The following is a 12,344-nucleotide window of genomic DNA, read 5'->3' on the forward strand; positions in this document are numbered from 1 at the left end:
TGATTTGCAAAAAAAAAAAAGATTCTGGTTCTGAATCAACTCAAAACTGCTCATATTTTGCCCCCAACAGTTGAGGAAATTCCTTTTCTTCCTAGTTGTTACAGTTTTTTTCCATCTATCAATGCAGTGGTTTGATTAAAAGTTCAAAATTTATACTTTAAATTTTAACCCAGCCTTTTTTGTTGACTTCATGGCTCATATTGTAGCATTTGGGGCTATAATAGGATGCCTAGACCTGTTTTTATTTTTTTTCGCCCTGTCGCTTCATATTTTTTCTGAAAAAATCCGAGAACCAACAAATTAAATTGGTGTGGCCTAATGATAAAAATGAAAGACTGTGGATGCAATGGAACCTACAAAATTACCATACTTTGTTCTCCCTAGAGGTAGAAGACTTTTGAGAGGAAGAAATGAGGAATTGTATGGAGTATAACTGCAGCATGGTACTATACATTGTACATCTAGCTTTGTTTAACATACCAACTTATGCCTTAGTTTGTAATGTCTTACTTTGATTCTCTGCATTTGCAAAACAGTTATGGAAACCTATGCCTGTGGATTTTGAAATTTCATATTTTGCAGTTTCTACACGCAAAAGACTTTTCACTGTTACAGTATAATAATTAAACCTTAACATTCTGAAGGATAGAGATGAGGTGAAAATGAGAACAGATGATGACAGTTAAAACCATCTACCTTGGTGAATCTGTCTCCTCTAGACTACAGAATAGAAGGATAGACATAACAAAAGGCAGAATGAATGGGTGACATGAAGTGGACTAATTTGAATAAACTTGCATGCAAATTCGAATAAATTTGCATGAATTGGTGCAAAGATGGTGAGGTGATGCAACATTTGGGCAAACTGGGTTTATTCTTTACTTACTAAGTTACTTCTTTGATTTAACTTTGCCACTTTATTAGCATTATTTTACCCTATTATTCGATTACATGTATCAGGATTCTAGGTGTATGGAGTAGTTATATGCATGACATTATATGGTTGAAACTGGACAAAATGCATATTATTAGAAAAAATTGACACCTTTGTGATTTTTGCTCCCTATTAGGCTCCGTTCTTCTGCAAAAATGATACATGAAAAACTGTTTGTTACTGATGAAAGTACAAGGTTCTGATAAAATGTATGCCAATAGATGCATCTAGATATTATGTAAAGAAATGACCGTAGAAAAATGTAAAAATGATGACACCTTTGTGAATTTCGTTCCCTATCTTGCTCTTGTCTTCTGCAAAAATAATGGATGGGAAAAATTGTCCATTACTGAAAGTGTGGAATTCTCACACAAAACGCTAATGGTAAAAATATGATTATTGTAAAAACAGTTTATTCAGAAAAAAAATTACACCTTTGTTGTGAATTTTGCTCCCTATTTGGCTCCTGTCTTCTGTAATATTAATGAATAGAAGAATTGTTTATTGCTAAAAGTACAATGGATAAGAGATTCAAATGTATAATGCAAAGAAATATGCAGAAAACAATTATATAATTTGTAAAAACTGTTATGGAATTCAGAAGAAAAAACTTTCAATTGACACCTTTGTTGTAAATTTTGCTCCCTGACTGGTTCCTCTTTTCTATAAGAAAAATTAAAATTATGGATATATGAACTTGATTGAATAGTTATACATATTTACTTCTTTGTTGGGTTAGTTAATTGATTAATGGGTCACATATAATTATTCAATTGATTGGATAATTGCTAATTGTAAGAGAGGGTAAATGATGAATATGAAATATTTAGATTAAGAGTAGTTTTAACACCTGGTTGATGTTTCTCTAGTAAAATCCTCTCTTCTACAGACATGTATGGATACATGAAAAGATGAATGAGTGAATGAGTGAATGGATGGATGCATGAATGAATGAATGAATGAATGAATGAATGAATGAATGAAATGGTTGATGATAGCAGCACAAAGTATGTAATTTAAGAACTACAAAAAGTTGTAGTTAAGTAAAAGGAGTCTGACACCTTGCTGAAGGAGGTTCTCTTGTATAATCTTGTCTTCTACTACGTAGAATGATAAACATAATGAGACAGTAATGAATTAAAGAATGAATGACTAAGTTATGAATGAAATGATAAACTTTTTTTTTAATTGAATGGAACCTAGAAGGGTTCTTAGTTCCATGGAAAAACAGCAGAAGAAATTGACAGATATTCAGTGAAATGTTTTGACACCTTGATGATATTTGATCTCTTACAGCTAGCTCCCTATGTCTGGTTATTTTGGAAAAGCAGGAGAAAAATTAATACTTAACAATAGGACCAATGAAAAAGAGATGTAGATAAAAAGTGGAATGGATTTAGGAGGATTATTGTAAAAAAATTGCTTCAATCCTGAACTACATGTATTCACAAAAAGACTCCACTGAATTTTTTAGTCTGGAAGAAATGTTGTCACCTTGTTGGTTCCATAAGTGGATCCTCTCTTCTGATTGAATGAATGGATGAATAAATGGATGGATGGATGAATGAATGAATGAATGAATGAATGAATGATGAAAGAATGGATGGAGAGTTTAAAAAGGAGGGAGACAAAGAATGGCAAAACCTTAAATGGTTTGGGACAGATTTTATTAAGTCTGAAAAGGATTAGGGAGTACCTGACAGTGCTAGTGTTGTTCCACATAGACCTGTAATGTGGAGAGATATTTAAAAAAAAAATTTAAATTTTTAAAATTTTTTCTATTAGAGATGTTGGTAGAGAATAATATGTTGCTAGGAAGATAGAGCATTAACTTTATTATGTTTTTTTATTTTGCAAATTTGATGAAGTGAGCAGAAAGCATAGGTTCAGAAAAACTGCAGAAAAGCAGTGGAAGAATTTTGACACCTTGATGAATATAAAATATTTAGATTAAGAGTAATTTTAACACCTGGTTGATGTTTCCCTGGTAAAATCCTCTCTTCTAACAGACATGTATGGATACATGAAAAGATGAATGAGTGAAAATATGAATGAGTGAATGAATGAATGAAATGGTTGATGACAGCAGCATAAAGTACGTAAATTAAAAACTACCAAAAGTTGCAGTTAAGTAAAAGGAGTCTGACACCTTCTATTCGAGATGTTGGTAGAGAATAATATGTTGCCAGGAAGATGGAGCATTAAATTTATTATGTTTTTTTATTTTTCAAATTTGATAAAGTGAGCAGAAAGCAAATGGAATTGTTCACAAAAACTGCAGAAATGCAGTGGAAGAATTTTGACACCTTGATGATATTTGATCCCTTATAACAGGCTCGCCCCGTCTGGTTTAAGTGGAAATGCAAGAGAAAATGCATCCATGAATGAACACAAAAATGAGGACAAAAAGTGGAATGAATTCAGGAGATGAATATTTTGAAATACAATATACTTAACAGTACCTTTAAATTAAAAAATGAGCTACTTGTGTAAAAAAAAAGGCTGAAAGATATGCTATTTTTTGACTGGAAGGAATTTTGACACCTTGTTGATTCAATGTATGACTCCTCTCTTCTGCAGATGACCATGAGTGAATGAATGAATGAATGGATGAATAGATAATTGAGCACATTAATGACTGATGGATGATTGAAAAGATCATGGTATAAAAAGGAGGAGAAATGTAATTTCTTATGCTTTAGAAACAGAAATATTGACTAAAAGATTCTACAAGACATACATGTATCTAGTGTTTCTTTAAGGTAGGATTGAGTACCTGACAGTGCTAGTGTTGTTCCACATAGACCTGTAAATATAGTTAGATTCAGACTAAATATCGGTGTCTTCTTATATTTGAACTTTAAATTTCATTAAACCCATTTTCCTCTCAAAAACGGTACAGATTTGAAACCCATAGGCTTACAGGCGAAAAAGTTTGGTAGAAGATGTGAAACAATTAAAACTACATGTACCTGTGAGTAGGTGTACTCTCTACACTGAGACTGAAAAAACATTTTGGGAGATGAAAATGTAATGATGATGATGATGATGAGCAGAATGGATCAAAGATGGAGAAAAGTGGCAAAAATATGACTTGGATTTCTTTGTCTAATATTACAGGGCTAATATATGGGTACCTGGCAGTATATGTGCTGGTATTATCCCACATGGACCTAAGAGATATAGATGTAGATGGATGAAGAAGAAAAATAAAAGTGCGAACAGATTCACTTTATTTGTGTTTACCCAATGACAAACACACCATATGAAAAATAATAAAATTTCATAGAATTTTCTTGAAAGTAGAAATAGTGAATATGACTTAGAGGTCTGTGTAACAGAAAGCACATGGCATGCAGGGAGTGAATGAATGGGAAGCAGTGAAAGTACACTGTATATAAAGCTAAAGAATTTTTTTTCAAAGTGAAAGGTTGTATCATGTATAATATGTATACCTGTGAGTGGGTGTACCCTCCACACTTGGAGAGACCACAGTGAGAGAGACACAACATAACCACAATGAGAGTGATGGAAGGAAAGAGTGAAGTAATGAATGAAAGGATGACAAAAAAAGAGGTTCAAGACATGTACTAGATACATTTTACAAAGTATCACAGAATTATGTTATGTGATGTACATGTCAAATGCAATTGAAGTATGTTCATGCATGATTGTGAAAGAGAATTCAAAGTACCTGCCAGGATATGAGTTATGTTCCCACATGGGTCTGGTATAAGAGAGGAAATACCTTAGTTCGGAATGTGTATTTTGCTACTTTTGTAGAGGGCATACAGTTAAATATGAACTTTACTAAGTTCTCTTTTTAAACAAATTCTGTGAAGTTGTTTTAGAAGTAGTTAGTAGTAATACATGTAAAACAAAATCTAATCAGCTTTCAAAACAAATACTATACTTGCCAACTGTAGTAAGCTTGCCAACTATATAGGGATACGGTTTTGTGACAACTATATGAAACACCTAGAAACTACAAAGGGCAGTCCAAAGGAAGAAAAGGAGAAATCTAAAGAAATGTACGCAGTAGATTAACATGAGTGAATGAGAGGTAGCCAGGGCACCGTAATCCATAGTTATTGTTGGCCCTTCCTTTTTGCTACATGTACATGGTAGCAACAATGCTAAAAGGCAGAGACTACAGAGCATGGTACCCAGGCTACATGACAGGGGAAGACAAATAGAGTGAAATGGAAGAAGAACATGTAGTACCTGTGCATGGGTGTGTTCTCCACACTATATGTGAGAAAGGAAAGCGAAGGAAAAAGTTTAGCAGAGAGAGAGAGAGAATGATAGAATGGTGAATGAAGAAGATGACAGATATAGCAGTGATAGCAAGTTGAAACATGTCATTGTCTTATTTCGTTCCCTCAGAAATTCTTTACACTAGATAGAATGGCCTAATCATGATTCTACAATATGTATGCTCGTTACATGTATGCCTTAATTACATGTATAAAGATCCCATCCTAAGGACTGTGGCCTTTCCCAGTAGTCTGCATGTCAGGTGAGCGACAACAGATGGGATTCGAACTCATGACTTCTTGGTCAAGGGACAGGATCTAAATAACTACCACTGGACTATGCACATTATATTATGAGACATGACTAAATCTATACTGCCTTAATTATGTAATAATTGTTTAATGTCCTAACTAAGACTATTGTCTACTGTTCCAACTGTTTTCTACAGAAACAGCCTGTTCCTTTATAACATCCTTCTTAAGTCAGTTTAGTCATGTATGGTTTAAATGCAGTGAAGTGGTCAAACAATGATAAAACAATACTTCTACATATTATACACACAATATGTAGTCATGTATGTACATCGCAGGGATTTGGTTACTAGGGATTGTGTTCTGGCTAAATAGGCCAGTGGTTTACCCATCTGAACCACCCATATCACACTGAGACAGCCCATTCAAAGTGTTATAAGTTTCATCAACACTTAAATTTGTGAGAAAAGTCCTGTGGGAATTGAATAAATCCCATTTGCACCTTTAAATTCATGCCCCTTTGAAAGGTACACAGTAGATCAGATGTTACTTTTCACGAAACTTGAAGAGTATATTCAAAATAAAAAAAAAGATCATTGTAGAATGGGTAAGAATTTGCCATAAATTCTCACCACAGTTACCTAGTACATGGTTGATGATTGCACATTCACACATACACTGCTACTCTACAAGACTGAGACCTGTGTATGGTTAAATACCTTTGACTTCTGGAGTCATGCCTTCTGTAGGTGCACCATGGAGGGAAGGCAGGGAGGCAGAGATGGTAACATTGAAGCACAGACAGTGAAGCAACACCAGAATGGCAAAACCCCGAGGGCCAGACATGACAGTTTTTCCTCCCCCTAAGGCCACACCAATTTAATTTGTTGGTTCTCGGATTCATCTGCTTCGCTTTTTTTCCGATTACAAAAAAACATTTTCAGACTCTGAATCAACACCAAAATGCTCAATATTTTGGCCCCAACAGTTGAAGGAAGTTCCTTCTCTTCAGACTTGTTACAGTTTTTCCATCTATCAAGGCAGTGGTTTGATTAGAAGTTTGAAATTCATTGTTTGAATTACAAAGCAGCCTGGTAAGTTCGATCTGACCCCTACACGATCTGGCCCCTAGGGTTGAATGGCAACAGTGACAGAGCAACAGAAACATTCAGAACTTTTCTGCGTGTGATTACCACCATTGAAACAGCTGACAACATGCTAGCATCATGTACATGTAGCAAATACAGTGTAATGTATGAGGAAAGGCCAAATGTTGAAACAATACAATGTTGTACATTGTAACACTAGTCTGTTGTGTCTTTTAACATATCAACCATGCATTAATTTACACAATGGCATAATGATTGCAATGTGTAGGCCTTTTTGATAGAAAGAGACTTTAGTTAACGTTGGCACTATACAAAAGGTAGCTATCAGAGTAGTGAGTGGTTAGTGATCCTGTTATAGGTTTAATATTTAGTTCTGTTATGATTCTTATTGCAAGCAGTTTGGTTGGTTGAGTCTCATGCACAGAATGGTGTCAAAATTGATGAGGAAAAAATACATGCGTACAAGGGAAGAGGGGGATGATGCTTCGGTACCACATGCACCTTGTTATTCTATAAACTAATTATAATAACTTTATGATTAAAACTGTCCGAGAGAAGTTACACTGTAGGGGCTCCATGCATATACTACAATAGGCTGAAACTCTACTGTTAAATAATTGTACGAAAGATGGGGGGCATGGTGTGAGCTAACGTTGTTAGTTCATCTTCAGGTTAGAACTACAACATGGGTAAAATGGGTAAAATGCAGAGGATTAGTGTTAGTTAGCAGTTCTGAGCAGAGTTAGTGAGGAGGTTTATGTCATAGAGAGTCCCTGTCAGCTTGTTTGTTATAATTATATTTCACTCCATACCATGATATGGATGAAATATATTGTTTCTAATAAAGGTTTCAGTACAGACAAAACTGCTCAAGAAGACCACTTGGGGGACCGATAAAATCTGGTCATTATAGACAGGATTTTTTATATGCTTCAATATGCCAATAGGAAAAATTATCAATAGAACGAGCCAGATAGTGGGCACATTGGCCAGGTGGTCCTTATGTAGAGGTGGTCACTAGCTTGAATGTATATTTTTGATTATATATCAATGGCCAGGTAGTCCTTTATGTAGAGGTGGTCACTTGTACAGGTTTGACTGTATGCCAAACAATATGCTGTAATGTGTATGTTCAATGTACTGAATATTGTGGCCAAACAATGGCATTCTTGTTTCTCAAGCACAATTTACTAGATCTTATATCCCGTTATAGGTGATGCATGTTTGGTTTTCTACGTGAAACAAAGGCTGAATTTGACAAACGACGCTTCCCTCCCAACATCAAATGGCAGACATTTTGTTTGTGCTTTTTCTACCAATACTTCAACCGAATGTTTTTTCAATGCCAAAATCTTACACAGTTTCACAAACACAATGTGAGTGTATGAGAAACAAGCGTTTTCACTGCTTAGGCCTGGAGCTTGGTAAAGAACGCCGTAAGAAAGTTACCTGTGTCTTCCGTGTCTCTCGTTACGAGGCAAGTATCGCTCAGACTGTACCGACGGTGCGCTAGTGGTGCTGATTCTGGAGACGGTGCTAGCACGTGAAATCTCCGACACGTCACTTATGTCACTGTCCACTGAAGCAGCATCAGGGCTCTGCCGACGTACTCGTTGCTGAAACAAGAGAGGTCTACTGTTGGAGGAGTTCTATTATACATATAGAATACAACACGGTGTATTCCGTATCGCCCGAGGTACCAGCCCGACGGCCGAAGGCCGGAGGGAGATCCGATCCGCGGGAGGGCTGGGACCGAGGGTGATGCGGAATACACCGTGTTGTATTTTATTTATGTCATACCTACCCAAGAAAACACGCCTTTCAATGCAAAATGAGCAGAAAGTTGGTGTCCCTAAACCCAAAAAGTGCAACAACATCAATTCCAACGTTCGAATTTTGCATTCGAATTTTCGAAAGCGTTGCACGCGGTTAGGGCGAAACGCGTTCGAATCGTTCTATGGAACATTTGGAAGCCCCTGGCCATACGCGTTAAGAACCCCCGGGCCGTACCGCTAGTTATCACACGGGCCGGAACACCCGTATCGAACGTAATCGCGGCCCAGGTAGGACATAAATGTAGTTATCATTTATTACCTCCATGAAGTATTGTTTTTGGGGTGTCTGTCTGTGTGTCTGTCTGTGTGTCTGTCTATGTGTTTGTGTTTCTGCACATTTGTAGTCAGCATAACTTCGGAACGCCTTTATGGATTGTGATGATATTTGGTATGTTGGTAGGTCGTAGGAAGACAAAGGTCAAGGTCAATTATGGGCCTCCTGGTGGCTGACCTTGATACTGCAACAGAACGTTTTTTCAATCTTTTGACCTGAACATGCTAAGGTCTTGGATTTTTGGTGACAGATAGCTTTTCCTGTCAGGAATAAGTGGTGTGGGTTTTGTCCCCCTAGCCCCCCTAAAAAACATTTACATAACCTCTACATATTTCATGGAGGTATGAAATCTCTGAATTCTTGTTAGAGATGAAAGACTGAACAGGGCTCAAAATACCCACTTAATCTTTTACATTCTCGCTGTGCAAGTCATGTTTTCTGTGCGAGATTATTGGAGAAACTACATGTAGGTTGCCTTTGATTGCACATTGTCAAGGCTTTTTGGCATACAAAATCTTTTTATCAAAATTTATGGTTCACCTTACAGCTTCTGAAATACACAGCGATACTTTACGGGTGGCCTGGCCTGCCTTCTAAAATAAACAGCTGGTGTTGACATCAACCAAACCATTAAATAAAGGAGACATTTTTCAAGTGCAGGGACTGACCATGGCAGGACTTTCCATGCCGGCATTAGTGGTGCGTTTGTACTCGTCCATCCTCAGTTTCATCTGTCGAGTCCGCTCATCCATGGGGCCAGGAGGACCTGCAGGGAAACAAACTTTTAACCACAGGACCATGTGTATATGGTTACCCGTAGCTTTTCCCTGTAGAGTGGAGGCATTCAAACAAGCTTTTAAGGCACAATATAATCTCTAAGTGAAGATTTGAATTGTGAGGAATGAAAAGAATAGACCATGGTATACAACGTTGTTTCTCCTCTCAGATATTGACAAACAATGGTTGGTTGTTTCTCCTATAAGTATAATACTGACCTCTCAACTGCATGGGGATCTGTGGAAGCTGGCGCTTGCGAGGCGTGTTGGGCGTGGACCCCGGGGAGAGGTCTCGCATGCCGTGGGTCGGGGAGGTCGGCTGGGACATGGACTTCGGCCCACGGCGAGGCTGTAACCATGGAAACAAATAAAAGTTAACATACCATATGTAGTATCGTCTGTAACCCACTCCTGACCAGTAACTCAAGGCAACAGGGCAAAGGTCACAAATTGGTGTCTGCCCAGAAGGCCCAGTCTGAGACCCCTTTAGTGAGTGCAGCCAAACCAACTGAAAACAGCCTTTTTCTTTGTATGTGTGGATAAATGCTGGCATTTTCAAACTGGCTCATAGACTTTTGGCTGCCTGGTAGAGCTCTAAAAGCAATGCCATTGTTTTGTTTTATGTATCCTTTTGTGAAATGCAATAAAAAAATTTAAAAAAAACAAAGCTCACCCCGGTAGCGTACGGTGATTGACGCCCAGGCGACCGTGACCTCCTGGGGTGGTCCATCGTTCCGCCCATCATTCTGTCCGGGGACATCCCACGGCCGTCGCTCCTCCAGTCCTGGGCCGGGGAGCGCGACCGGGCCGAGCCACGGGACGGCGAGCGCTGGCGAGCCATGTCTGCTTGACGCTCTTGTTGAAACAAGTAATCTGAGAATTTCCAAAAATAGTTCCATCAGGTTTTAAGATTCTCACCTAAGTGCTGAGCCTTTTGGTGTCTATCTGACACCTTCCTCAGAGATTCTGACTGGAGTTCTGAATCTCGAGGCTATATATATAGCGTACATCGGCTCCAACAGTATAGGAGATTTGCATCAAATCTATATTTTTTATTGTTATACGCCTGAGTGTGGGCGAGTGTTTACCTGTGTGACTGACAGGGGAGGCTGAGCGGGATCTGCGAGGTGTGTGTGTGTGTGAGTGTGTGAGTGAGTGAGTGAGTGAGTGAGTGAGTGAGTGAGTGAGTGAGTGAGTGAGTGAGTGAGTGTGAGTGAGCATTTACCTGTGTGACTGACAGGGGAGGCTGAGCGGGATCTGTGAGGTGTGTGAGTGAGTGAGTGAGTGAGTGAGTGAGTGAGTGAGTGAGTGAGTGAGTGTGAGTGTGAGTGAGTGAGTGTTTACCTGTGTGACTGACAGGGGAGGCTGAGCGGGATCTGCGAGGCACCTGGTCCGGCACGGGAAGGTTGTCGTCCAGCTGCTTGCTGCCGCGGTGGGGGCGGGGATACTCGTCTCGTAAGTTACTCACTGCCGAGTACAAGACAGGAACATCCATCAGACATTAACATCTTAGACATAATGGCTGAGAGGTTAGGTTAGCAGACACAAGACTGGCTAGACGTTTTGTCTTTGGGAAGAAACTTTAAACAGCTTTCCTCAGTCCACCCAGGTGTAAAATGGGTACCTGACTTTGGTTGGGGAGGTACAATGTAAAGGCAGAGGAAGGAGAGGGATGGGCTTACAATGTAGCTTACCAATACTGTGCCTTAGACATGCATGTACGTACAGTGGATTAAACAACCCATGGCCCCTACAGCCTCAAAAAGGCTATAGAACCAGTACCTTACCTTTACCTTACTAGTGAAGTACTCTGAATGCCCTGTATTTTTCCAGAGGGACATCTTCAGCAGATAGCTACAAGTACCACCTTGAGTTAGTAGAGCACAGGTTGGGTGTGACCGACCGTTCGATGCAGTAAATAAGCTACCGCCAACTGCTTGCAAATCTGGTGTGTTACACCAACGCTAATACAGACTGAGACAAATGCACCAAATCTCCTATCATTGTCCTACGAAACGTCTTGACCACACCGCACGAAAGGAAGACGTCTACTCAAAGGATGGTGAGCTTGCACTTTGCTTGTACGATTTATGCATGCTGCAATGTACTTAATGCAGAATTTCTACACAAAAATCGGTCAGACTACTGCATTGGATAGATGTAAATGACATTAGGATAGACCAGGGGGTGTATGCAGATCATTCGCAGTCTCCGCAGATGCTCTCATACAGACAATCAACTTTTCTTGTCATCATGACCTTAGAGATTCTTAAAACCCTTGTCCTGCGGAGCACAACAATTGTTGTTGTGCACATGCAGTACCATCTATGTAACACCCTGTATAGGTACGATTTGGGGGTATTTTTCGTGCAATGCATCATACCGCAGCGAAACGCAACAAATGCGGAAGTAACTATGCCACTGCAGAGCAAAAAAAATTGAGGGTCTGTGATCTAATTAAGACATGAAATTATTGAAAAATGTTGTGCCAGGAATGCCAGCAGGACAAGGGTTAATGAAATACAGCAAAATTTGAGGTTCTTTTCATGCTCATATGATGAAGATAACAATGCTTAAATTTACACTAGAAAACACATTTAAATCACAATAGGTTGATGTAGTAGCAGTATAGGACATGTCCTGGGTGCTGAAAATACGGTTGTTGGTACATGTATATCTATACCAAATATACTCCATAAAAGATACCTACAACCATCAAAATAGGTTGAAAGAATGTACATTTAAATATAGGGTATATTTTTGGTATTGACAACATAGCTGCAGGGTTGTCGTTAAAACATCTCCTTGATTGAGATTTAATTAAGATGGCGGCGTCAATAAAATTTGACAGACTTCCTTGCAAAATGGCATCTGAAATATCAGACTCTTTGGACAATTTATCCATTAA

The 12,344-nt window shown here is 38.7% G+C and overlaps 1 protein-coding gene and 1 long non-coding RNA gene across 15 annotated transcripts in view; both read right to left on the minus strand.

The window, feature by feature from the left end:
• The window catches only part of LOC109476288 (regulating synaptic membrane exocytosis protein 1-like), a 169,326-nt gene that overhangs the window by 25,367 nt on the left and 131,615 nt on the right, over nt 1-12,344 (minus strand). For 10 of the 14 annotated variants that reach the window (XM_019777187.1, XM_019777192.1, XM_019777188.1 and 7 more), the window contains 6 exons: nt 10,781-10,903; nt 10,110-10,309; nt 9,656-9,785; nt 9,329-9,426; nt 8,001-8,167; nt 6,162-6,185 (listed from right to left, as the gene is read on the minus strand). In XM_019777187.1, the coding sequence (XP_019632746.1) occupies nt 6,162-6,185; nt 8,001-8,167; nt 9,329-9,426; nt 9,656-9,785; nt 10,110-10,309; nt 10,781-10,903 (742 nt within the window). Of the gene's footprint in view, nt 1-3,891; nt 4,414-4,628; nt 4,662-5,158; nt 5,183-6,161; nt 6,186-8,000; nt 8,168-9,328; nt 9,427-9,655; nt 9,786-10,109; nt 10,310-10,780; nt 10,904-12,344 lie in introns of those variants that run through there. The other 4 variants (XM_019777186.1, XM_019777194.1, XM_019777196.1 and 1 more) reach the window with 2 other exon arrangements.
• LOC109476411 lies at nt 1,576-2,345 on the minus strand. Its single transcript, XR_002140608.1, has 4 exons — nt 2,206-2,345; nt 1,996-2,034; nt 1,785-1,817; nt 1,576-1,597 (listed from the first exon to the last, which is right to left on the minus strand). It is a non-coding gene; the product is annotated as an uncharacterized LOC109476411 (long non-coding RNA).

Source organism: Branchiostoma belcheri, unplaced genomic scaffold, assembly GCF_001625305.1.
Source record: "Branchiostoma belcheri isolate BF01 breed outbred unplaced genomic scaffold, Haploidv18h27 scaffold37, whole genome shotgun sequence".
NCBI classification, from domain to species: Eukaryota; Metazoa; Chordata; class Leptocardii; order Amphioxiformes; family Branchiostomatidae; genus Branchiostoma; species Branchiostoma belcheri.